The sequence below is a fragment of the Dermacentor variabilis genome, chromosome 2 (genome assembly GCF_050947875.1).
Source record: "Dermacentor variabilis isolate Ectoservices chromosome 2, ASM5094787v1, whole genome shotgun sequence".
NCBI classification, from domain to species: domain Eukaryota; kingdom Metazoa; phylum Arthropoda; class Arachnida; order Ixodida; family Ixodidae; genus Dermacentor; species Dermacentor variabilis.
This window is the reverse complement of record NC_134569.1, coordinates 43,695,774-43,723,503: the sequence shown is the minus strand read 5'-3', so window position 1 is coordinate 43,723,503 and position 27,730 is coordinate 43,695,774. Positions and strand designations below refer to the sequence as shown.

Genomic DNA, 27,730 nt, shown 5'->3' with positions numbered 1-27,730 from the left:
TGCTTGCTGAATAATTTTTTTCCCTTTTCTAGCCTTGTTTCTTCCAACTGCAAAGACAATAGGTTACCGCTTCAAGTAATAAGCATACCAATGCTAGTCAGCACTTTCGTTTATCCTTCTCTCTGTACCACTTCTTATTTTTTGCTTTTGCTAGCTTATTCGTGACCAAAACAACCACAAACTTAAGCCTCATTCCTTGATGACCTTTCAAGACGTCGAAAGTGAAGTATATGCCGGTAATTCTCAACTTATTGTCGAGAAGGTGCAGATACCGATGCAATGCTGCTTCTGAAACCGAAAGTCTTACCGAGCTTTCGCCCCCCTTTGGCATTAAATTGTTCCCATGTCGATAATCCTCATCTGTTTTGGCGTGCAGCCTTTTCCAAATAATCTGAGCCTCTAGGAACGTATGTTCTGGTTAGTCCTTCCAGTACCGAGTCACCCTCGTGGAACGTCTGGTGGGATGAAAAAAACGGAGGGCGGGTGAAGGGGACGACGACAATTCGGCTCCAATAGGAGACCGAGTACAAAGTGTTGCGTATGCCAGGATTGCGTACCTCACCGCTGCCGACCAGTTCTTGCGACGCTTGTTTATCGAAGCTCGACCGATTTTACTATTGGGTAGCGTGGCGTTGTCGGCAGGCTGCAGGCATCCGGTAGATCATGGCGACCAGACAACGACGAGACGATTTCTAGAGCGAAACTTGCACGGTTTACTCAATGGTTATTGAAAGATGAGAAGAGAATGAAGTTAAAAAAAGCACATTGCGGGGCCCTTTAAATGGGCCCACTAAAGTCGTAGGCAGGATCTCGCGCACGTCAACGTCACGTGATATGCTCTGAGTTCCATGGTGCTTGGCGACGGCACCCACTCATCCGGCGATCTTTCACGAGCCCGCCACCGCAGGGGCAATCCGCAGGTCAGGGATAGTAGACGCTTTTCCTTTCTTCTAGGCGACGTTGGTTCCCGGAAGTTCTCCTGTAGAGTTTGAAAGTTCGAGGAAAGGGTTCCTCTAAAGTCGCACACTCACAAAAGCGCCTGTAAGCACTGCGGGATGCCAGCCGGACCGGCAACTCTTCGAGACAACCACAACAAATTGGGAATTCACCTTTCGTTTCGGTGAGACATGGTGGTCGAGCATCCTTTCTACCCAGGGTGCTACACGCCAACCGGAACAAGTGCCCGGACTTGGCTGAGCGCCGGGTACGCGAGGGGAACATGAAGTATGCGCGTAGTGGCGTGGGCCGGTCCTGCATCAGGAGAGGTTGAGAGGCCTGACAGTAGGGACCGGCAGTTGCTCCACCGGAACCCTTCTCTCTGAGTCATGAAGATGTGCCACTACGTATCGAGCAGAAGACACTAAGCTTTTTCCCAGTCCTTCGGAGAACCGTACTCGGGGCAGGAAGCGGTTAGGTGGTTCGGTTAAAATCGTCGTGAGCCACTTCAAACCGACGGGTTCCGCCTATTAGGAGAATAGCATGACTTTGCAGGAAAAGCTATTTGTCCCACGGAAAAGCAGATCACGTTACAAATATAATATTGATTTAGTTTTCCGGAGATGGACTTACAGGCCATCCCCGCGGGCTGGGCCAGTGTATGATCGGTGCGGCGGCGACGGCGAACGGGAAGGTCGTCGAGATCTCCATATGCGTGGCGGCGAGGTAGTCGGCGATATCACGAGGCCGTTCACCCTGCTGTGGGCGCGGTGCGTTCACGGCGAAACTTCGCAGTCCCATCTCGCGGTTAGAGCATCGCCTGTAGACGTGCTCAGTTTCTTCGCAGTGATAGCAGAGCGGGTGGTGGTCCGGAGCCCACCATATGTCTGTATACCTGGTGAGGCTGCGATGGGCGACGAGCAGGTGTGCTGGCGGCGGCGGCGGACGACGGACTTGCAGCGTTGCGGAACCATGGCGCGAGCGCGGAAGGAGACCTCGGCGGCGGGCCACGGTGGCGTAGGTCATCGCTTTTACCTTGGGCTGCGACGATTCCTGGTGCACCTGAAGAACTGCGAGTGATAACTCAACGCCTCCTTTGACGATGTCAGCGATTAAGGCCTCCTGAGGCTGCGACCTTAGAAAGAGCTTCTGCATGTTTCTCGCGAACGACCACTCTGATCGTCTCGCGCAGGTCGTCGGTGCTGAGTGCTTGAACATCGTTGTAGTTTGCGGTCAGCGTGCGGGGTTTATATTGCTATAGAGTCCGCATATCGTTGGTCTTCTCAATGGTAGTGGCTTCGCGAACAAATGCAACAAATTCAGGAAAGGTCTTGGGTGGGTTGCGTATCAATCCGGCTAGGAGTTCTTTCTTCCCACCCCGCATTAAGAAACGAACTTACTTCTCTTCCGACATGTCGGGGTCAATGTGTCTGAACAAGCGAGTCATCTCCTCTGTGAAAATCGCGATGTTCTCGTTGGGTAGTTGCGCTCGGGCTTTTAGCAGACCTTCGGCGCTTTCTTATTGCACGACGCTCACGAAGGTGCTCATGAAGCTGCTGCGAAATAAATCCCATGTCGTCAGGGTTGACTCTCGATTCTCAAACCACGTTGGAACGGCGTCCTCCAAGGAAAAGTAGGCATGGCGCAGCTTGTCGTAGCTCCAATTGGTGAACGTAGTGACCCTTCCGTAAGTTTATAGCCAGCTTTACAGGTCTTCAAATGACAATCCTCGGAAGATCGGTGGCTCCCTGAGCTGTTGCCGCACGATGGGGGGCTGCCATTGTGTTTAATTATCCTTTTATTTCTGTGGTTTTCTCGGGGAGTAGTCCATACTTCGGTAGCAACCCTTGTAGCCTGCGGCTACCTTGCTGGTCCTTGACGACGTTGGTGTTGTCTACGCGGTTCGGGCTTGGATCACGTCTTCGCGGGGCGTCCAATACGGGAATGCGTAAGCACCTCCACCAGATGTCACATTGTAGTGACGGTGAAGGACACAGCTTGGCAAAACTGTGAATCATGAAACTAACTTTTTTTTTGGGGCGGACCTGTGCCCACAAAAGCAAGTGGCACTCGAAGCACATCGATGGCCGCGAGCATAGTCGGTGATCTTCGAAATGCGATCTGTGGGTCAAACGCGTCGGCTTTTATACATGACTCATCGAAGGTTCCAGTATAACCATTGCTGCCCGCGTGCCTTCCAGAAAGTACTACACATTTCTCGTCACGCATACAATCAGATTAAACGTGGTTTAGTGACTACAGACACAACAGATAGAATCAACGATAACCTTCGAGTAAGTTTCATATCATGCAGGCGTCTCTTGCGCTGAGCGATTTTAAGTTTTTAGCGGGTGAAATGCAGTCCCGGAGAAAAAGGGTAAATAAGTACGCGTGTCAATATGTGGAACGTCGGTTCAACGATAAAATCGGTGTATGCACATTGGGAAGGTGCGCATAAGAAACCAATTCTTCTCGTGTCTTCTGACCTCTTATATCCTCAACACAGAAGTAGTGGCTGCGGTAATGCGCTGCATGAGATTCCCACGTGAATGAAGACGACGGTATTAATACGAATAGTATTCTTTGGGAATTTTATACACTTTGCTACATGTCTGCCCATTCTAATCCCTTTCACTAGCTACCTAATGACCCAAGTTGTCCATTAGCATATTCCCCTAGGTATGTGCTGGCTGCTGTCGTGCCGAGCAGACAACATGGACCACCGTGTGTGCACCTGAATAGACCACTTAGGTCACTGGCTATGTGCCACTGGGTATGGGCCCGAACAGACAAGTTTGGCACTGCGTATGTGACATCGGTATGTGCCCATTCTTGGCCAATCCCTCAGAATGAATGTGCCATGGTGACACAATGGGTGCGTATCCATGTCCTTAAATATACTCAAGCGATTGCGCCTCATCCGCGTCGAGCGCGGCCGTTTGATGTATATAGTCATTGCTATGGCTATCTATCGCGGCGTCGCCGCTACAAAGTGCAGCGTGTATAGAAGGAAACGAGAGGAGCCTGGCTGCAGCACGCGCTTAATGCATGACGCCGCTCCACATGCCTCGTCCGATAAAGCTGCTTCGCGCTCAGGAGTCAGCACCGCCCACTGTGCGGCAGAGCAGGCGGAGGCCCATCGCCGCTCGCTTCGAGTAAATGCATGGCGATGGACCGCCGGTGCCGCGCCGCCGAAACAGACGAAGATTATAATTATCATCGTAACATATAAAACGTATCACCGCAAGTTGCATACCCATGATAAGAAAGATTACTAATCGCATTATCGTCACCAGTCATGGGCCACGAGTTTTTTTATGATTACACCACAAGGACTGTCATATGGATGGATGGGTGGATTAACTTTACTGAAAGGTGCTGCGAGCTACGGGACGCAAGGCTCCATAGGGCGGGCTGCTCCCACGTTGGTACCGGGAGTTTTAACTCCCTGGCCGCATCGTGGGCTCGCTGGATGGCCCAGAGCTGCTCCACCAGGTCCGTGCTGCGTAACGCTTCTTGTAGTCTGGCGGAGTGTTGATTTTTGTTGGCCTGGGTCCGAACACACGGCCGGAGAAAGTGATGTACGTCTAGTGTGCTCATAAGGGCCACGCGGGTTACACATACAAATGTGTGAACCACATACTGCCCGCGTGCCACATCATAGAGACCTCTGGACCGATGTGCGATTCTCGGGTCAGCGGACGCTTTCCTAACATACTGCCCTCGCTAGAGACGACCTGCGCCTTACACCGCGTTGCTATATTTTTTAATATTCAAGAATGTCTTGCAACAATTGATGCAACGGACTCGCTATCTTTATGTGTGTTATTCAAGGAATAGATCAAAAACAACGTCCCCGCTTTCGCGTGTTGGGCCCACTGTGTGGCTCAGTATTTGCTAGATTAAGGGAAAATTTGCATGTGCGAATAAAGATGAAGAAAGAAGAGCGGGAAGGAATGTCTAAGAAAAACAATATATCCAAAGTTAGAAGCGCAGCGTCCGACGCATTAGCAGCGTCCGATTACGCAATCTTCCTTGGCAATGGAGGGGGATGCATTAATGGTGAGCGACAAAGAAGTGTTATGCGTAGGGGTGTAACACCAGCACTGGCAGGTTATCGGCTTGATGGCACACGCCAATGGATCACAGCGCAATGGCTGAAGGACAGCGTAAAGGAACAGAGTTGTATACATACATCGTGCAGCTTGCGTATTCCTGAACGTCGCCTTCTGTGTGGTAATGGGGGACGATGCTGTTCTTAGCCAACATAATTCGCCCTCGCACTGGAGGAATTCACTGCTGATTGCATGGTTTGACTCCGGACATTACTAGTGAAGGAAGGAGAGATGAGGAAAAGGGGAGAGGGTAAATTATATATTTTGCCCAGCTTGCTACTCTACACGTTGGAGAGAAATCGAAGAGTGAGATAACTAGAGAGAGAACTCATTTAGGGGCAAGAGTTTAGAAAGATTACCTTCCCTAGACGAGGCGTATACTGTCTCTTGTCCACTGAAGCCTTTTGCCTACACTGTACTAGCACACGGCAACAGCTAAAGTTTACACCGATCAATGTTTCTCAGCATGCGCACCTTAAGCTTGAACAAGTGCGCCTATTTGTGCGAGTATCGATATGGATACCGGAGTACTCGGAAAAAGAGCAGCGCATTCAACCATGTTCGAGGCATTGTACTGATCAGTTTTGATTCCCCTTCGTCACGCGAGCCGCTGTGGTGAAGACAACTGCATCACTGAGGTCAAGGGGAAAGATAGATGGGTCCGCGAAGTACCAACTGGGTATCAATTTTCCTGTGAGCAGGTACATTCCCGACAGCCACGTTGGTGAAAGTAGCATGCTTCAATATTTCATTTAGATTCGGGCATCTGAAACACATAATGAAACACACTGACTGTACATTTAAGTTACTGCAATGCCAGCTGGAAGAGAGGGCTTCGCAACAGGTGCTTTCACAGGAAACACTTTCGCGGGTGTCGAAGTGGACCGGAAAACTTGTTCGCGACACCAGTTTGCTAAACACTTGTATAAAGTTGATCCATATAGCTTCTCGCTGCTGCGTTTATCATAGCGCACAGCATATCTGCAGGTTCAATAACAGTACATCAATCGAATCAATCAATCGAACCAATCAATCAATCAATCAATCAATCAATCAATCAATCAATCAATCAATCAATCAATCAATCAAGTGTGTTTATTGAAGTGCCCAGGAAGAACCTCGAGCGTCTTAGTGCTGGCGCATTCGGCAAAACAATGCACAAGAAGAACAATACAAGCTCACACACACACATACACAATACACATACGCGCAGACATGAAAGAGAAGAATAATTTCGCGAATACAGATATTAACAGAGCATAGAATGTGTACGGGAAGAGAATAGAAAGGAAAAGTGGAGAAACAGGAAAAAGGGGCTAGATAATGACGGAACACACAGCAGATATGAGAGTTCTTGTTCAATTATTGAAATTTCTCTGAAACTCCTTCCAGGAAAATATTAAAGTTAGGCATGAAGATATCCAGGCACATTGAATGGGCGTTATAAGTCGCCTGCACTCTAGATATAGGGTCACAAAAATCTGAAGGCTAAAAGGCGCGCTGTTTCCGTCTGCATTTCTGCAGAATCTAAAAGCGCGCATTAGAAAGCAAGTGCGAGCAGCATACTTTTCCATGTATTAATTTGTGAAGAAAAGAACATCCGAATTGGTGCGTCTACAGGTGAGGATAGGTAACGTGAGTGTCTGTATTAGCTCTGCGGAAGGTTTTTGACAGAATCGATGTGTAAATGTAGACGTGAACTTTTTGCACACTTTTGAGAAGTTCACAATTTGATATACAAGTGCCGCCCCAAATAACGGAGGCGCACTCAAGAACTGGAAGGCATACGCTCTTATATAAAGTTACAACTTGCCCAGGTTGTTTGAAGTCTCTTGTCACCCGACATACTGTCCCGAGCGTTCGAAGTACACCCTAACTATTTGCGCTTGAAATATTCGCACCTTGAAACGGTGTCCACAATATTCTCATATCCTTCGCACTAAGCAGAATAAGCGTAGTGAAAAAGGCCAACAACAGAAGCAGTAGAGAAAAAACATCAAGGCCAACGGAAAAGCGAAACAGAAACTCCTAATCGAAATCGTTATAATTGTTCGTCTCACGATCAGGCATCACTTAGAACTCATCATTTGAGGCCTCACATAGCAGCCAATGTAGATATAGACCTTCCTATGCCGTGCACATTTTAACCTATCCCCCCCCCCCCCCCTTCTTTCCCGCATCTCGGTGGCGCGTGTTTTCACTTTGCTCGGAGGCGGGCGGAAGCGACATTGATGGCTTGCCGGTGATCAGATCGGGAAGAAGAAGAAGGGCCCATTTGAGGAGCCAGTCGATCTCCACCGCCGAGGACTCCATGCGGAACCCCAACTCGGATCGAAAAGTGGCATTGTGCGCATGCGGCAGCTGGAGACCGCGAGCAGCCGCGCGCGCATGATTGATGCGTGGACCAACAGGGACGTCCGCAACCACGTTTGGTCCGACACCAGGAGGTGCGCAGCGAAGCCAGGTGAGTGCTCGAACCAGTCACACTGCGTTGAGTGCAATACAGGTGCGTTAGTAAGCGGCTCGCGGTCGCAAGAGCGAACTGATGAGCATCGCGTGTGCGTGTTTTTGCCGTTGACGTTAAGCAGCCAAGCGTTCTTCCGTTGGCCGGGGGCCGAATTCACGAGCCTTATCGCGTCCGAGTGTGGACGGGCGAAACGTGGGCCCGGACATGCTGAACGGCTCGTCAATCTGCAGCACTCGGTCACGACATAAGAGACGCATCCTAAGGATGCTTTCCGGCGAAAGATCAACATCGTAGTCCCATGGCAAGGCGAAGGCGCCTATATATTTTTTATTATGCGTAGCATGGATTGAAAACTTTTATCACAACGTCTCGCGAAGTGAGAAAATTCCGTAGAGCTTACACAAATCATGCCCCTTTTTAATACATTTTGAAAGGTCTTGCGCGCGTGCGTAAACGCGTGAAGTCATATTAGGTTCCTTATCGGAATGCTAGCTTTATGTAACGAAATTGTCTCGAGTACGTGGCATACTTAAAGTATTTGGAAACTAGCCGTTCTTTCCAGAGAGCATCATTGGATGTTTCAGATCTTTTAATGATTAGAAAGATATATTAAATTCCTGGGACATGTATTTGTTAGTGTTAGGAAACGGACTAGTTTGTTCTTTCCTATATTCATTCATTCATTCATTCATTCGTTCGTTCGTTCGTTCGTTCGTTCGTTCGTTCGTTCGTTTTTTCTGCAGACGGTGTTTAATTTCTTGGCGCCTGTTGGAGGCGCCAGCTACGCCTCTTTTTTTCATGTAAATTTGCACATAACGGCTAAAATTCATAATTGAGTACTTATAGTTTGTAGTTTTCACATGTACTTACTAGTGGAGGTCTGCGATAACGCCTGTTCCTTTTCTGAAAAATGAAATGGGGTAGCCACAAGCCTGTCGTGTTCCCAACTTTTAAAGTAATCTGGTACCTCCGTAGCTCGTTAAAAAAACTGTTCTTTGGTTATTGGCCGGCCTCCTTTGATAATAACGTGCTCGCTGCCACCGTTGGCTGGCGCCTAACCTAACCAACAACTCTAGCGTACTAGGTAGTTTGCGAATACGCACCCAGTCACCACCGCCTTTTCTTCTTTTGGTCAAGGGGTGTTTTCTCTGATAAGCCAAACTAAAGCACTATTTGGAGCACAGAAAGATAATTGATGTGCGAAAGGTTAACCGGAAATCAAACATCTGGTTTGCTTCTCAATTAACTCTAGAGGGGAGGAGGGAATTAAGGGGAGACAAAGATGGAAAGAAGAGCGGGAAGGGAAAGCACGCGCACGAAAAGAGAGGGAGAATAAAACGCATGCATGCAAGCTCGCACACAAAGAAGCGGGTGTGTGAGAGCCGTCGATTAAGTCGCTCGAACGTAGGACCTCAGCAGCGCCTTCGCCTTCGACGTCACCAGCTGCGGTCTTCGATGCGTGCTTGAGCGGTCGCGAGCGACCGTCTCCTCACGCTGTAGCGATGACAATGGCAAAGGACATGTTCGATGGTTTCCTGGCTGCTACGATCTTCACAGGCAGCACTGTCGGCCACTCCGATGCGACAAGCAAAAGTATTCGTCGAAGGTGCACCAAGCCACCGTAGACGGAGAACAGTCGTCGCGGTTCGAGATAGTCCAATTGAGATGCGGAGTCCGAAGGATGGGTCCGAGCGATGCAGTCGGGTGTGCCGGAAGCCTGGCGCGCAGCATTAACCGTGTGACATCACGCGCGAGCATGCGGAACTTTGTTGCTGCGTCTATTCTTGAAAGCCTGATGTGTTCCTGCACCTCCTTTTCATGATCAGATCTATAGGAGCTTCCTTCTCATGCTGCTTGCCCACGCTGTCGCAATGGCCGGGAAGTCACTGAAAGGTGACGTTCTTGTCCTTTTCGGCAATTTGACGACAGGCATAAGTAATTTCAGGTGCTATAGTTTGTTATGTGTTCAGCGTCATCGGGTCGATAGCAAAATAAGAAAGAAAGAGAGAAAAGAAAATTGGCAGTTTCGTCAGAAGGGCGAAGCACTGACAGAACAAGATTTAGCCTTGTGCTTGAACTGCTATAGGGCGGTGTTCTAAATATAACTGTACGATGACACGCGATACGCGGGTGTGCCAAACTTTCTGGCAGCCCTAAAAGGGTTAACACTCTGTGTATATATATATATATAGGTCCTGTAATGACATCTTACAGGCGCCACAGCGCTGCCCCGTAAAGAGGTGTTCAAAGTTGTTCAAATTTCAAAGGTGTTCATGGTGGATTGCGAACAATAATGTACCAGCGTCTTAATGAGCAATACTGCGGCTTCCCTTTATATTCGAAACTGACGTTATGCGAGTACTTAAGTTTGTGTCTGCTGGCTTGACATGCTGAAGGCTAAGCAGCACCCGTGTTAGTGTTTTTCTTTCTTTGGCGTCGAAGGTGCCACCACTATTATCAGCATTTACCCCTTGGAGCCACAAACATAGAAAGTCATCGAACGATAAGTCCTATCATATCGGGTCTCTCAGCGCACTTTATTTACAAAAGGTCGCTGTAGTATTTATCCACGGACAAAGAACAACCAGGAACGCATACATGAAGTATTATTGCACGATGATAGCGTTTAAAGCCTGCTGCCTTCCAGCTTTATTTCGGTGCGTACACAGTCGTCCAAGGTTCACAAGCCACTGGACCTCAGAAAACGTTGAAATTCAGAGCAGTTCGGGACCGCAGTCAGTAAAACCTTTCAACACTATGTTGGTCACATCATCATCATCATCATCATCATCATCATCATCATCATCATCATCATCATCATCATCATCATCATCATCATAATCATCATCATCATCATCATCATCATCATCATCATCATCTATGTCCACTGCAAGGACGAAGGCCTCTCCCTGCGGTCTCCAATTACCTCTGTCCTGCGCCAACCGATTTCAACTAGCGCCCGCAAATTTCATTTCATCGCCCCACCTCGTCTTCTGCCGTCCTCGACTGCGCCTCCCTTCTCTTGGGACCCATTCTGTAGCTCTAATGATCCAACGGCAACTTAAGCTACGCGTTAAATGACCTGCCTTGTTCCATTTTTTTATCTCCTAATGTCAATTAGAATATCGGCTATACCCGTTTGCTCTCTGATCCAAACTACTCTCTTTCTGTCTATTTCAGTCTCCAAGTTTCTGCCCCACATGTCAGAACCGGTAAAATGTATAGATTGTACACCTTCCTTTTCAATGATAATGGTGAGCTTCCAGTCAGGAGCTGACAGTGTCTGCCTTACACGATACGTACATACATTACAATACATTACAATACATTACAATACATTACAATACAATACATTAGTAGATACTAGAAATTCGAATACCATGGTGCATGCGCAGGCTGCGGAAATATTCAGCTTTCTTTTCCACGTTCGACGGTCCGTATACTTTAAATGCCAACTGCACGTGATTTCCACAAATTCTATTCGCCTATACTTTCTTGATTTAAAACTTTCAGGGACGCCACACAGCCGATCGCATCGTTTTCTGCCTGAGGCATAACAAGTGTTTCGTTTATCGCGTACTTTTCACACAAAGTTAAATCGTAAAGCTGACAAGTAGATTGTATATATGAAAAAAAAAAGTGAGACATACAAATAAAAAAAAGTGGGATGTCCTTTTGCCCACATAGGTAAGTTCATCATGAAAACCATTGCGCAACATCGTTTCTCGCCTCTACCGCCTCTACACGCCTGCCTGCAAAATTATCGGAAGCATCTTAAGGTGCACTAGTGTACTGATGAAGCAGCATGTGCGTCTTTCGCATGTTTACGTAGCGTTTACTGAGCACCCTTGATACCGGCATCACCTTAAAGTGCTCGTCGTAGTAAAGAATAAATCGTGCCAGAACGACGACCTCCTTAGAGATGAGCGTGGCTACGAAGGCGGCAAGGACAGGCAATGGGTACCTCAGATCGAAGAGTGGTGGCGCCCTCAGGAAGTGTGAGTGAGTGAGTGAGTGAGTGAGTGAGTGAGTGAGTGAGTGAGTGAGTGAGTGAGTGAGTGAGTGAGTGAGTGAGTGAGAGAGTATATTATGCTTGAGCCGAACAATGAGCATAGCGTCATTCCTCGTCACCGAGTTACTTGCGCTAACGAGATGGAACGGCGCCATCTGAGTTATTATAACAACAGTTCTCGGAAGACGTGTGCTCCATCGAAAGCCTCAATGGCTACGCAATTCCCATATATAGCGCATGATGAGTGCGTGGGGCTAATAATTGAGTAATTATTTATTGGTAGATATGGGTACGGCAAATTACCGATACCTAGCCTCACCAAAATCATAAGAGCACAAAGCTGTCACGGAAAAATGTATTGGAAAAATGTTTAATTGAACAAATGTAGCGGAAATTGGACGTAGGCTTTGTACGTGTCGTTGCTCTATAGTGCCAGATAAACGCTTTGCTCCAAATAGTGCCCATTCATGAGTATGCTGGTAAATAGGCACTGCTTTGGGAAGATGAAGCGAGCAATGGTTGCAACCGTCCGTCCTTTCTGATAAAGCTGCAATGAAACCTAAAAAAAATGCTGTCATGAGGACCACAAACGTAGTCGCTCAGGGAAGTTCCAGCGTGGCTGTTATATATCGCGCCGTTCCCCTGAAGTGAAGTTGCCATGAAAAGTGGGGCTGGTATGTCGCGCTGTCCATCAAAGGGTTAATGCGTCTCCCAATGGTTGCAGAAGGCTGCGCAAGACTGTCGCGGCGTTGCCTATAGCGAGCGGGAAAGAAATGTGTGTCTCCCAGCTGTGCAATGTGCTTGTGCAGCTGTTGCACCTGCACTGTATTCTGGCTTTCGTGCCTTCGTCCAAGGTCGCCAGGCGTGGCTGCATTGTACCTACCTTGCTATACTTTGGAGCTCTTATGCTTACTAAAACTCTGGCTCTCGCATTGCATGGCTTCTTTCTGGCCGCCTTCGACATCAGCATCCCAATGCATCGTCAAAATGTCCGACAATATTCAATGCTACCACGAAATTGAAACGTAATTTCTTGTTTTACAGCGAAAAAACACCGCATAGGTTTTCTCTCGTTTCGACGCGCCAAGGACATTTTATATCGATGTGCGTGTGCGTTTATGAATGTGCTGGATTTTTATTCTTAAGAGGTAGAGCTTCACTTCTATACGGGGCCTACAAATTATTTCCTAGAATTTGCTTTAACTAGGGGACGCGTATCTCAACTGTAGTACTCCTCTATCTATGCGCATATTGTGACGTATTGTGTCGTTCCTTTTCTCCTTCCCTTCTTTGTAGTGTATACATGTTGTCATTATTATTATTATTATTATTATTATTATTATTATTATTATTATTATTATTATTATTATTATTATTATTATTATTATTATTGATGCCATCTTACGATCTTCGTACATAAGAAGGCCGGTCCGTCAAAGCCAACGAAATGGCTTGCGTGACTTTCAGTGACAACAGAAATACAAGAAACGAGGAAAAAAAGAACCTTATTTAGTATTATACATAGTTTATAGCGCCATCAACAACTTTTTCAAATTTCGTTCCATGGTTGCAGCAAATATTTGATCAGGTAGTTCATTGAATATTCTTGGGACTTAAGCATACTTACTAGCTTTACCAAATCTTGAGTTGCAGTAGGGTGCTATAAAACGCAACGTTTTCCGTAGGGCACGGGGAGCAATATATTGATGTTTGAAAATCGGAGTTCCAAACATATCTAACCACAACCGTTTGAGTGAACAAAGTTTTAAATGACGGAAGACCCAGACGTATAAATAAGTTCACATTGTCGGCCGAGGAGGAGTTATACGCAATGGACTTCAACACACTTTGTAAAATTCTGTCAATTCGACACTACCATCGAGAACAGCAAAAACCGAACAATGTAAGGCCACAACGTAAGACACTGTATGCTAAGGTATGCATCATATTGATTTTTACACGCATCGGTACAATAGATGTAATGTTAAAAAGCAGCGATGAAACACTTCTGAGCCTGCCGCAAATATGCGTCATGTGATCATTCCATGAGGTGTCACCGTCAGAGAAAACGCCAAGGTATTTAATAGTGTTTAAATATTCTACGGGGGCACACTGACACGATTGGCGATTGGGACAGTGCAGAAACAGAGGTAAATTTGTAACAGTCGTTTTAAGTGGATTTCTAAAATACAACATTTTTGCTTTTTTTCTCGTTTATTGACCAACAGTTGTTAGCAAACCAGGTCATTGCATCGTACACACTATTTTCAAGTAACACAACTGCTTTTGAGTAACAGACATGTTTAGTTAAAAGTACAGTTTCATCTGTATACTGAAATATACAGTTCGATGCAGGTGACGAAAAATCATTTATAAATATGTTAAAAAGAAGAGGAGACAAAATAAAGCACTGAGGCACTCCAGCTTTAAGTGGTAATTTGGTATTGATGAATAACTGGTTGTCTAAAGCTATCACCTGCGAGCGGCCGTACAAATAGTTTTTTAGGAACTGGTAAAATGGCCCCTGTAAGGGTAGGGGTCAGGCACGAAATAGATGGTAGCTGGCCCATGCCGTTGTCCAACTCATCCACGCTGAGGACGTTGTTGAAGGGAGAGACTTGCTCTCATCGAGAACGAGGAATATGGGATTTATTTACAATATCTAAATGAAGGGTGGAGAACGTTACAGTTCATCAGTCTGGCATGACTGAAAGAGAATGCACACTGAACAGCCGACAACGGCTGCTTAAATACTCCCTGTCCTTCCTAGATCCTTAGGTGAGGGAAAACGGCCGTTCAACGTTCGACCAAATGGGAGCGTCCAAAGTCATTGTAGCCGACACGCCTTCTAGGGGGGAGGGTTTACACACTCAGGTTTCACTGAACACACCGAGGTGAGAGGGTTCTCGCAGACAGAGGCGCCTGCTCGGGTCCTGACCCGAGCAGGCGCCTCTTTGATCTCAGAGCTGACCCTGCAGTCACTGGCCGCAGCGTCTGTCCATTGACTGTGACCTGTTCTCGTGCCCGCGAGACCGCACCGCAAAACATCGCCTTCCAGGAGTTCCCCCGCTCCAATCAAACCGTGAAGGCGACGGCGACTCCACTAACAATACTTGGTCTGCCGACCACGTCTAAACAAGGTGGCGCCGATGGGCGGTTGACGCGGCGCATTGTCGTCCTTACAAAGCGAGTCGCGCGCAGCGAGGTGGGAGGGCTTCGGAGGTCGCTTCTCCGAAGATCGCCAGCCTCCGCAGGCCGATCGTAACACCCCCTGAAACCGAGCAGGTACAGCTTTTCATGCAGGAGTCCGTATGAACAGCTGGTGTCTAAAATCAACGAAATTTGCCATTGCGCTTCTGAACGAGGACATGATATCATCTTTCAGTGGCTGCTGGGACATTGTGGCATCGTTGGTAATCACCTCGCCGATGACACTGCCCGACGTGCCCAGGCTGGCGCACCGACACTCCTTATACCTTTATCGAGAGTAGACGCTGTTAAGAGAGCTTCGCAGTCTCGCTCGTACCATCACGTTAAGTTACTGGGATACACCACAGAACTCTAAGTGTCGTTTATGCAGCCTCGACCCATCACTGAAATTTAAATTACCATAAAACCTTTCATGACGTGACGCAACACTGCTGTGTCGGCTGCGGGTAGGAGTAGCATTCACCAACTCCTACAGCTATCGTATTGGAATGGCGGACTCACCAATGTGCGCTAAGTGCAAGTGTGAAGAGACCATCAGTCATCTTTTGTGGCACTGTTCTCGCTTTCATAACCAACGTCAGACTCTCCAGTGTGCCTTGAATAGACTGGACGACAGACCATCTACAGAAGCAAAGATCTTGGGAGCCTGGCCTCACAGTTCATTAGCCCAGAAAGCAGTTCGAGCGCTTCTTCACTACCTGAAGGCAACAGACTTGAGTGCCCGACTACAGACATCCTGCACATAACTTAGTGCTGCGCTATAGACTCGTTTTCTCTCTCTCTGTCTTTCAATCCCCATTCGCCTCCCCACGTGTAGGGTAGCAAACTGAACTCAGTCTGGTTAACCTCCCTGCCTTTCCTTCTTCTCTTTCCTTCTCTCCCTCTCTCTTTCGTGGTTCACAGTGTCGAATGCTTTAGAAGTGTCGAGAAACAATGCACATGCAAACATGTTTTGTTCTAAAGCTGTGTTTAATTCGTCTGAAAATTCCTTGAGCAGAGCAAGGGTGCCCCGTCCTGTGAATAATAATAATAATAATAATAATAATAATAATAATAATAATAATAATAATAATAATAATAATAATAATAATAATAATAGTCTCTGTGTGTGTTTGTGGTTGCGCGTCACTTGACGTCACCGTCCGCGCGCACGGAAATCGTAATCAGGTCATATGTGTGAATTCATTTTAAAGGAGGCATAACATGCTCGACTTGTGTTCAGGTGTTCCCTACCCCTGTCACACGGGCACCCGCGAACTCCGTCGACATGAAACTTTTAAGATTAAAGGGATACGGACACAAAAATTGGTGGGTGGTTTTCTGCGTCCGAACAAAAGTTGAACTGTTAAAAATGACGAATACAACAAGCTGCTTAGAAGAAAAGAACGAGAAACACCTTTCTTTTGCGATTTTCTGTTGCGCCTTGCCTCCAAGCGGCCGCCGGGAGAAGCTGAAACTTAACGTCATGACACCCCCGCGTGCCCGCGCGCGCGCGGCCAAGGTCAGCCACAGCCGGCGCAGTCTTTCCGGAGTGTCGGTCCCTTGCAGCGATTATTTATCGCCGTCGGCTATGTTCGCACGTGGTCTGTCTGAAACATTATCCCCGTCAGCTCTCCATGCAGGTGGTGCATCTTACACGCGTGTTCGCACGGTCGTCGATCGGTATTGAAGCATTCTTCGTAGCGGAAGAAAATGCCCAGACATTACGGCGCCTACGGCTGTTATAACAGCATTATCGGTCGTGACACGCCGTCGCGCACGTCTCCCAGAGACAAGGTGCGTGAACTTTGCATACGTGCCTGTCAGCCACCACACCCAGCATGGAGACTTCTAAAAAATGGCTTCACTTGCGCGGACCACTTCGTCAACGATGCTTATGCGAGCGGGCTAGCCCGGCTGTGCTCAAAAGCCTTGGTATACCGCTCAAAAGGCTCCTGTTGAGGCAATACAATTCAAAGAGCGGGTGCTTAGTGACGCATTCGTAACTGTTAGCTGTGTTCGCCAACTTTTGATGTTCTAGCAACAGACCCTCTCTCTTTCTGTATGCATTTAGCCGCAGCGGTGACCGCAGGAGTGCCTGTTGAAAGAAGGGAAATTACCGTTTCATTGGCTGTGCAAGAACAGATATTCTCGGCTTGTGACAGAAATTGTTTACCTTGCGGATGCATGTGTTTATCACAAAACAAAATAGTCATGTTGTGTGCACTTTCGCTGCGTCTAATATTGAACGACAGCATACGAGCGCTCTTCTAATTGATCAAATATACAAAACACAGCCAGTGAATGAACGCCAGACAACAGCATACATGTGTAGTAATCTAAAATGCGCAGCACATTTATCTACATTGCCGTTTCACACGTTGCTTTTCAACCTCAAGCAAAAAATTACGGATTTTCATAGGTCTCTGCATAATCATGCGTCGGGTTTCATGACTTGGTTGTTCGCGCAGCATTTCCCTATTAAATGTCACAGCTAAAGACTTTCCTTTGCCTATGGACACAGAATCGATGTAGCTAAGTGATCTGGTCGACGGGTCCCTAGCGCAGCCGCCCATCTCAACGAGTTCAACCAGTAAATGGCTTCTAATGGCGTGAATGTGAAAGTAACCGTAAACACAGGGCTATGAAACGGCTGGAAAATTCTACACATGCCCTGCCTCGTCGCGTAAAAACGAAGTGTGCAGCGATCGAAAGCCGACAGCGTAGGTAAGCACAAAGCGACGAGCTACGCTACCTACGATTCAGCCGTAATAGCTCCCTTTCTGCCTCAACGCGGGTCACGAAACTAGGCATTTTGCATCCTACGTAACATAATTTTAGGAACTGCTGCTGCTGCCTTTCAAGTTGACTAGAAAAAGAAATTAACATTTTGCTGGCCCGGACTGCCTGACCGGCACGTTCAAGGCCGCCTGCTCTTCATTGCCGCTTGACGCGGAAGGCTCGTAACCGTAAGCGATTATATTTCTTGCTAAGTTGGAACGGTCCTCATCTATAGACGTGTACTCATCGCTGGTAGAGGCACCAGAACCCGAATCCATGCTCGCGATTGCGGCGGCGGCGCACCTCGAATGACCGTGGCCGGCCGGCTGGCTATCCGACGGGGGTGTCGTGACGTCACGCCTTCCAACTCGCTTGGGCTGGGCGGCGTTGCGCGCGCTCACAAAAACGCCAAAAATAAAGCCATCCGCTGAAAAATGAGCGAAGTGACTACTTGTTTTCGGTGTACTCGCACACTGAGGACTCATTTTTTGTATTATCGTAAAATGTTCAGATTTTGTGTCCGTATCCCTTTAAGGTTTAAGGTAATGGAGTTGCGGCCGTGCTGCACGGTTCAAAGGGAGCTTCCGAAGGGCGCCCTATGGCACAGAAGCGGCGCTGCTGCGCTTACTTTCGCGCACAACTGCTCACATATGCAGTAGCCGCTAAATGTAGCCTTTCTTTAACGCAGCATGTAATCTAATAAAATCACAGCGAGAAAGTTTGCTGTATGTTACCGCAAGACCTTTGTTTTCAAAGCACAGCGAAGTTGAAAGCGATGCTGGCCACTCTGCTCTCTTGCTTTCGTGATTGGGCAGCGTGGGTCGTGTTGTTCGAATGGTGCGCCTCGAGTTGCGATTCTGTGCTGTGTACTCGTGCGTGTGCGTACGTTCGCGGTGAGCCAACTGCTTCCAGATGAGTGGCAAAGCGGATAAACAAACGAAATGGCAGAACGACATTTTCCCCATGCGACATGGCGAAGCATTGGTGTAAGGGGTACAGGAGCTGAGCTACGCCCTTAAGAACAAAATTAAGTACTCCGATTACGTGGCGTATAAACCAAGCCAAAAAATAACAATAATGCTACAATTTGTAAGTGAGCCAGTTGCGATGATTTTATTAGCGCGGTTTTTTTCGCAGCTGTTGCTATTTGGGAACGAGAGTACTCCATCCAGCGGTAATGCTTGGTCATTTCCAAACTCCGTTCGCCGAAATCTCCATTTAAATTCCTTGGCGCCAGGGAGGCCGTGTGAGGGGGAGCGCAACTCCCTTGACGTAAAGATGGAGGAGTTAAATGGAGTTCGCGGAGGCCCGTGTGACAGGGGTATTAGATTGCGAAGGAGGGTAGACTTCCACCCATTCAATCCAGGAGCTAGTGAAATCCGTAGGTCCAAGACCTCCGTCGCGAATCACGGGCTGGAAGTGCTTTCAGTCGAGTAAATAAATCACTTGCCTCAGTAAAGAGCACGTGGGCATTATCAACTTAGTCGATATAGGATGATTATGAAGAGCAGAAATACAGAAAGTCAGAAAAATGAAAGAATGGTCTCTTCTGATGCTCATATAGTTTCGCGCGAATATTTCATACGTAATCTCATAGAATCTTTGTAAAAAGCACTGCTCATGCTGTTGCCACCGCGTAGGCGTCAACACCAGTGTGAAATCGTTCCATCCTGGAAACAGCGCGTATAGTGCCGCCACGCCCTGAGCACGTGACAAACAACCGTGAACACGGTTGTTTGTCCAGCTGCTGCCATTTGCTTTGCCTCCTTTTCGACAGAGGCAGCTGTGCATCAGAGATCGCACTCGGAACCACCAGTCTTTCTCCCAATACTCCCGTTGCTCTGCTTTAACGAAATTGTCATCGTCGTATGTACAAACCGTGCACACAAAACACGAACTACGAGAAATAACGGGAACTCTCATGCATTTGCACGTTCTTTCTCGCCGTCCCCGTTATATGTTGGAACTGTTAGGAAAGTACATGACGCACAATACGAAGTGCTTGAGCAGCAAAAAAAGTAATGCGGTGTGCCATGGAAACTTGAACTCGGGACTCAGTGCCGCTTACGCTTGCAAAGAAAAAAGTACTTCTAGCTAATATGCGGTACCATAAGTGGAACCAGACTAAAAGTGTAAAAAATATGTGGCAACAGCAGCCAAGTGTGATTTGGCGGAATCGCCTAGTAATTGAAATGACGTAGGTCCTTAAATAAACCTTCACATTCACTAACAAAAATATACAATAAGTGATCAGCATTCTCTCTTTTCACCTCATCGACTATGACATTTTGCTTGAATTTCGGGAACAAACATTATACCACAAGCTAGATAAACGAAGGATTCGCTGCAGGACTTACCACCTCTAGGTGCACGTACTTTAGCAATGCATCTGCGAACTTATTGCCCGTTTACAAAGAGGCACAATTCTCTACTCTGTAAATGGATTCTAAGCATCTTGCGCTTGATGCAGTCTCTGTTACACAGCCGCAGCCACAGTGGTGATTGGCATCCGCGCTGTGTGGACATGATAGCCGGGTGCTCAAGATGTTCCAAAATCTTCTATTATCATATGTCCCAAAGTCCAGGCGACTTTCATTCCCTTCAATACAGAAAACCTTGCTTCTTTTTCCTTCTTTACAGTGACGACCCTCTGATGTCCACTGGAGCTGCCACCATTCCTCTTTTGGGCCACGCCCTGTCCCTTGTCCTTTCGCTGACGCTACTTCATTTGGCGTTGCTGCCCCCAAAACGAGCCTCAGCGGAGGCTGCACCGTCAGCGCGCCAACGTCGCGAGTCCCTACTGGTCACGCAGATCTGCATGGGATCGCAGAGATTCACCAACACCGTCAACCTCCTGCTGTCGTTCGGGCAGCGGGTGCTGGCCCAGCCCAGGCCGCTGGACGTCGGAGGAAACTTCGGTCTCAACTTGACGCTACGCGGACTCGACACGCTTTCCCTGCGGGGCACAGCGGAGACGTTTTGCGACGAGAACGTGGCGCAGGCGTGGCTTCCGCTCAGGTTGTCGCCGACCATCGTGCTCACCCTGATGTCCCCGCTGCCGTACCTTCCCTACGTCCAGAAGGACATCTCGGGCACGCTGAGCGGACTCGAAGCCAACGTGGGTTTGCGAGTGGACAGGAACGACCCGAACGGTCGTCTCGTGATCGCGTCGCTCGAAGTCGTGAACGTGGACGCTATCGACGTGGAGCTGAGCTCGTTCGCGTCCTTCTCCGGCACGCCGCTCACCTCGTTTTTCCAACTGCCCGGCATGACTAGAAAGATCGCGCTGCTGGCGCCCGTAGTTCGAGCCGCATTGCAGATGTTCATCGACAGGGGCGGGTTTAGTCTGTAAATAAGTGAACGCCTTCGTACAATCAGCAACGAAAGCAGTGCCGCAATGAAACAGCAGGAAACTTTGATTTCCGTTGTGATGCAGCGTGGCAGCTTCGCTATCAGAGGTCAAAAACACCTATTGGGCACTCGCCTTCCGTATTAAACATGCACTTGAATGGAGAACCGTTTAAGTACGAATGCTTATACTCTTCTCCCGAAATAATTTAGTGGATACGTTCAACTTGAAACATTAGCAGCCTTAGGATGTGTTCCAACCGCAGGCGTACCAGGTTTGTCAGCAAGTCTTGACATGTGCGACGTTTCCGTGGTCAACGGGAATGTGAGGGACTGCAACAATATTTCTTATATATAGCTTATTCAATTTGTGAGAGCATAATGTATGCAGCTGCCAAGAATATATGGGTATAGTCGTGAACGAAAGCCTGATGACCACAGACTTTGGGGAAAGAAATATATCGCAGTCTAGTCATGCACACGGAAGAGAAGTGGGGCTGCCTACGTCATCGTCGTCGATCCAATGCATTGCACTGACAGAGTTCTACAACTACGCTGTCTGCGTTCACTGCGCTGTTTACACAGTGTTCTTTTCGCTGATAAAAACCAGCAACCAACGGCATTTATTGTACGTTGTCGTGAGTACATTTTACGAAGGAAACATATTCATTCATGTGGTTTAACGTTCCAAAGCAACACTGGAGCTATGAGAGACGCCTTAGTGTAGGCGTCCGGATTAATTGTTAGTCAAAAGGGGTTCTTTAATGTACAGATAAATGTAAGTACGCGAGCTTTTTTTTTTGTATTTCGCCGTTATCAAAATGCGGCCGCCGCGACCGGGATCGAACCCGTTACCTCGTGCTCAGTAGTAGAACTCCAAAGCCACCGCGCTACCTCAGCAGGTTTTTCAAATAAAGAATTAAATTATTACACAACGTTGTACGTGTGCACTTTCCTTCATATACAGTGCCCCTGAGCGCTGCGGTCTTGTCCCCAGTAAGTACGCCGAACCCTCATCAAAGGTAGTAAACCCACGTGAAGCTTGCAACAATTACCCCTTTAATCTACACGTAGGCGGCCACGTCCGAGGGATCGTCGTCATTACATTCAAATCAAGTCCGCTGCAAGACTAACACGCGTAAGACAGCGTTCGAGTCTCTATATTACTTTACGGACATTTGACATGGTCAAACTGATGTGGAGTAGTTGCAACATTCGCCTGAGAAATAGCTTCGTTTCCTTTACGATTCCTCGTAAAACAGTATGAAAGCTCAAGCCGTCAAGGATGACGAATGGCGTTTCACTATAACAGAAAATCCGCAATAACATAATCGATTTAGAGACCCTAGTTAATGCCCGTAATATAGACAGCCGGCATATAGACGAACGGCGTGCAATAATATGCGCATAAATCATTTGCACGGTCGATATAGGTTACTAACCGAATTTCTAAGAGTATATGTGTTCCTGAAAGAGCCAACACCCGCCGTGGTTGCTCAGTGGCTATGGTGTTGGGCTGCTGAGCACGAGGTCGCGGGATCGAATCCCGGCCACGGCGGCCGCATTTCGATGGGGGCGAAATGCGAAAACACCCGTGTGCTTAGATTTAGGTGCACGTTAAAGAACCCCAGGTGGTCGAAATTTCCGGAGTCCTCCACTACGGCGTGCCTCATAATCATAAAGTGGTTTTGGCACGTAAAACCCCAAATGAAAAATGAATGAAAGAGCCAACTCAGGTTTTTATATCGAGGGATAGCGTCGGGGGATAAAAAAAAAATGAAAATCAAGGTTGCTAGCTCCCCGGAGAGAACATCCGAGGCTGATAATGAAATATGAATACACCTGGAACAATTTCCTCCGTTACCGAAACCATATGTATACCTTTATACATCTGCGCATGTCTAGTAAAAACCTCGCCAGAGTCAATAGACCGTAACTAAATGGTATGGACTTGCTTTCTTTAATTCTTTGGTTCCGCATCAATGATGTGGAAGCGGCTCGCTGCCTGTGCTTAACGACCGTGGCCATGAGGCCCGTTCCGAGAATTGACGATGGTTGTTCCTGAAGCCCAGGGATTGTTTGCGCAGGCTGATTTTTTTTTTTCCATTGCGCAGATAAGAAAGTTGCATGTTCCCTGCCTGGTTGCTGGATGTGCGGATGGCGATGCAATTCGCTAGTAGCGAAAAAACAAAAAGTGAAGTTCCACTTCGGATAATTAATCAAGTAACGACCGAAATGGCATGGCCCGATGACGAGCAGTACGACGAAAGCGGCACAAGGACAATAATAACGATGACCATGGATTCGATGGCCCGACGAGGGTCGACGCTTGACACATCGTGGAGGAATCCTGAACCTCGGGCAGAGACAAACACCGTCTTACTTTGAGACGACTTCATATGCTCAGGTGACGTGTACATTTATTGTCTTGCTTTATAATTCATTACTTCTCTATTTCTTTTGGCATCTTTATTTTGGTGAAATAGTTTTATTATAGGCGTTGGTTCACTCACTCGTCTGTCGAATGAATATGAGGACGAACACGTGCGACGGACGCTGGAAAATTTGGCCGACGTACCATTTACAGCTATCGCTGTAAATAAAGGCAGGAAACCAGTCCGTAAGTTCTCGCACAAAGCCCCTCGGGGCTCCCTTTTCCTCCGTTCCGTTGCAGAGCGAGAGCCTCGAATTTGGCAGCGCTGCTGCTATGAAGTAGCGTATACGAAGGTTTGTCAACTAGTTGCTCGCTCCTTAGGTTCTCGTTCCACGTGACGACTGCACCTGGTTAAAGAGGTGCTCCGCACACGCGCCTAACGCTCCCTTGGTTTAATCTTTCATACACACAAAAATGAAAAATAATGTTAACAGGAGGACGGCGGCTGCGGATGCTTAAATGGTACACGACACACCTATAACGGAAGGCGTGGGTTCGACTCCCACCTGCAGAAAGTCATCTTTTCACCCACTGTCATCTCCCTTTATATTATTATATTTTACCTTTCAATTATAAATAGGAATTAGTTTCCCCTAAGCGTTCCCTGGCTTCATTGTTTGTGACTCCGTATGGTTTTGACTAAAGAGTGCGTCACTGTTTTTACATGCAGGATTTTTGGAAGAAACTGTTTGAAATTCTTTTAAATAGAAAAGATGCGTTAATTAAGCTGTTTCCTCGGGATTACGCTAACCACAGAAGCATACATTTTGAAACGACTCGACGTAGAAATTACAGAAGTATTTAAGAAGATTAGGATGATTAACTTTTTGACGCAAAGGTTCAGACTATTGATCCTGAAGCAATGCTTACAGCTCGTAACTGACTCCGACGTACAAGAAGCAAATTGTGATAATTTATTCTGTGCAATAAATTTCGGCTAGTTTCATCCAGACAAACGAAATTGAGCTGTTGAAGGACGCGACTCGCTGGTAGCAGAAGTCCGTGAGGGACGCGACTGTTTACGCCTTCCCTACGAACCAGCATCAAGCAGGGGCCCTTATCAAAGCAGGAGCCCGCTCGAGCATTTATTAAATGTAAATAAACAAAAGTTGTGAACAGTGGTAGGTGCATTTGGTCGGTAGCACGCTACAATGCGCCCTAACCGATACTGCAGGCTCTATCTAAGTGGCAAGCTGTTAGACTAAGTTGCCAAAACGTGCACTGTAAGAAGCAGCTATCGGTACTATGTTTCACTAATACGTTGGATTATGGTCCACTCTTCCAAAGCCCTTTTCCTGAATGTGTTGACAGCAAATTAAAAAGAAAGGAAGGGCGTTTCTTCAGGTAAGAGCTTTCAGAGCCCTCATAAGGTGCTATGCTTGGCTAGTGTGAATGATTGACATGCCAGAGATTATTTCATTAAGCAGCGCTCCACGAAGTTGATAAGCTCTGCCCGAGGCTGTGAAACTTTCATTTTCTTCTCGATGACACAACGCATCTCGAAAAAAAAAAGTTATGTAGGGGTACGGGGAGTTCAATTATGAAAGCTGGTCTGGAGAGGCTTGCCTTACACGACACGCCTGGCATGCTGGTCCACAGATGGCACACAAAGTGACGCATGTCGATACCGCATACGTTTCCGTGACAGCATCTGAGACACATATAGTATATTCCAAATGTGGCGAGTGATACATGTATTAAAGAAAGGTATAGACGGCCAGGGAGCGGAAGGTGCTACACACGCGTGATCCATCACGTGCCCGTGTCAAAGGCACAATGAGCGCAACCTTTTTATGACGAATGGAATGCGCTTTCGGCGCGGTGGTTCGTCACGGCGTCATTCGCGCTCCGCTTTCGGAAATTTATTTCCTCATACCCAATGAGAACGCAGCTCACGTTAGCAGATGCCTCCGAACATGTACGACAGTGAGCGGTTTGCAGTATTCAACCAGGCAGAACACGATGTCCTGTCATATCACCTCACAGAACAGGGCGTCCAATTATTGTTAAGGCTTACATGGTGTCGATGGTTACACTTGTTGAAAGTTGAAACCCATTGACTGCGGATACGTCTGTATCACTATTAGCCAATCGTTACTACTAGTTGTGCCCAAGCAAATCTTGCGAACCGTTTCCTTATAACTATAATCCACCACTGATTTTTTATTATTTATTTACATTTTACCTACAATGGTCACAAGACATTGCGCAATGATGGGGCGGGGATTCTTACATAGCACAAATAAAAATACATTCTTATGCAAGATACAAATATTTTAAATGTGCAAATATCCAAAAATAAGTACAATACACACATAAACATACACAAAATACGTTCTATACAATAAGTATGCATCGGGGAAAAATAATTTTATCGATGTTGACGTTGTCACAAGGAAGAGAAAAAAAGAGATAATTCTAAGTAGTTTTAACAACGTCATCTGTAAGCCCGTTCCGTTCCTGTGTTACATTAAAAAAAGACGAATTACCAAAAGTATATTTTTTGTACCGGTACTCTTAATATTTTGCTTGACTTGTATCGACAAAGCGAGACGTACATCGCTTCTAAGAGGCATTTGTGGGTTTTAATGGCAGTCTCATTGTAATAGATACTGTGGACAAATTTAAGCCGTAATTCCTGCCTTGTTATCGTCAAAAGTTGCCACCCCAATGGCATATTTACTTAAGGAATACTCGTGGACGGATGATACTACATACAAAATCTAGCAGCTTGATTTTGCACTTTCTCCACTTTATCGATGACATACTGCTGATGATGGTCCCATATTACACAACCCTAATCTAGTGTAGATCATGCGTACCAAAATTAAATTGTTTGTTTTAAAGATTGTGAAGCTCGCTTTAAATTTCTTCATGCGAAGTATAGCATTCCAGTCGCCCTTTCCACTGCAACATCGATGTGCTCAGATAAGTAGACACCAAGGCACTTATAGCCCGACTTGTTGCTAATTACTGTATATATACAATAATTAGTCAACTATAGTTGATGTTTTAACTTCTACCTAATCTATGGACAAGGTTGGTAAATGCTATGCAGCAACACGTCCAGACGTTTAGGCTCATATTTCATTTTTGGCACCATTGGGCTATTGTGCATAAATCACTCTGCAACGTTTCGGTACATTTCCGTCATTTTATTTTCCAAACACACCGCATTCGCCTGCAAAGAATCAAATGGGAGATGTAGTATTTCAAACAATGCTAATAATATAAATTAAGAACAGCCGAACAGCGGAGATCGCGGTTACGGTTGATGATTTTGATCCGTTAAGGAACACGGTTTGTTGGAGATGATTTAAATAACTTTCGATCCAATTAACTGCGTTAAGATTTATGTTTACAGAAAGCAGCTCAAATTCTAATAGCTTCAGTGGCATCGTGTCGAAAGCGTTACGAGAATCAAGGGACATTTATCTGCTTGGAAGTTACAGGCTAAAGAACGTGAGATGTAATGCTGAAATTCAACTAGCTGCGTTACAGGTTAGAGTTCATTTCTAAAACCATGCTGAGAGGGCGTGAAAAAGCTGATTGATTGAATCAAGCTGGTTGACCATTTCACTGTAAATGATGTGCTCAAACAACTTGCAGGAAATTGCTGTTAACGAGGTCGGCCTGATGAATCCTCAACGAGTTTTTTGTCCCCTGATTTAAGCACCGGTACGACGTTTGCAACTCCCCAGTCATGTGAAACAATTTCATTGTTAAGTGTGATGTCGAATACTGTGCAATAATGGTATGACAATTCTTAAGAACGACGGGCGATAATCCACCAGGACCAACTGCCTTCGTTCTGTCTATGTGTCGTAGCACGCAGTCAGCCCCATTAACGTCACTCTGAACGTCCGGCAGTGAAGACTGCGTAACGTTACGGCAAGTGCTACCACCTCGCCAGGCACACTTTGAGTGAATACCAACGTGGAGTATTCATTGAAAGCCTCAGCTTTTTCTCTATCAGTATTTATGATATTAACCTGCATGGTCAAAGCAGGAGCACTCATATCATCTTTCGGGCTCTGTTTTACAGTCTCCAAAACTCTTTTGTGCTTTTCTTCAGACTATCATTAAAGTGGGAAATAAATGAATGCTTATTTTTTTAATGTGGCTTTGAGGATCATGCTTCCGCTTCGTATTTCCTGCTAGTTAGACAAAATAAAGTTATAGCAATTCTTTTTTTGTATGAACGCCTCGCTTTTCTCACCAACCTATGGATATGGCCATTAAGCCACAGTTTTTGTATAGTGCTCCTTTTTTTTTAGCATTCTACAGCGCACATACCGCTAAACTACTTCTAGTAACCTATCATGAAAAGGATAACTTATCATGAAAAGTGCACCACAACGCTAAAAAAGTTTTGCGCTAACTGCATGAATGTTGGGAAGTACAATTCTAATTCCGCAGAAATAGCGTCAAAGTCTCTATGCTCATAC

The 27,730-nt window shown here is 46.7% G+C and overlaps 2 protein-coding genes across 4 annotated transcripts in view; both read left to right on the top strand.

The window, feature by feature from the left end:
• The window catches only part of LOC142571721 ((3R)-3-hydroxyacyl-CoA dehydrogenase-like), a 76,486-nt gene that overhangs the window by 42,084 nt on the left and 6,672 nt on the right, over positions 1 to 27,730 (top strand). The window lies entirely within an intron of this gene.
• Positions 7,384 to 21,764, top strand: LOC142571723 (uncharacterized). The gene is made up of 2 exons (XM_075680277.1): positions 7,384 to 7,515; positions 20,141 to 21,764. The coding sequence occupies exon 2, from the start codon at positions 20,154 to 20,156 to the stop codon at positions 20,850 to 20,852; it is 699 nt and encodes a 232-aa protein (XP_075536392.1). The 5' UTR covers positions 7,384 to 7,515; positions 20,141 to 20,153; the 3' UTR covers positions 20,853 to 21,764.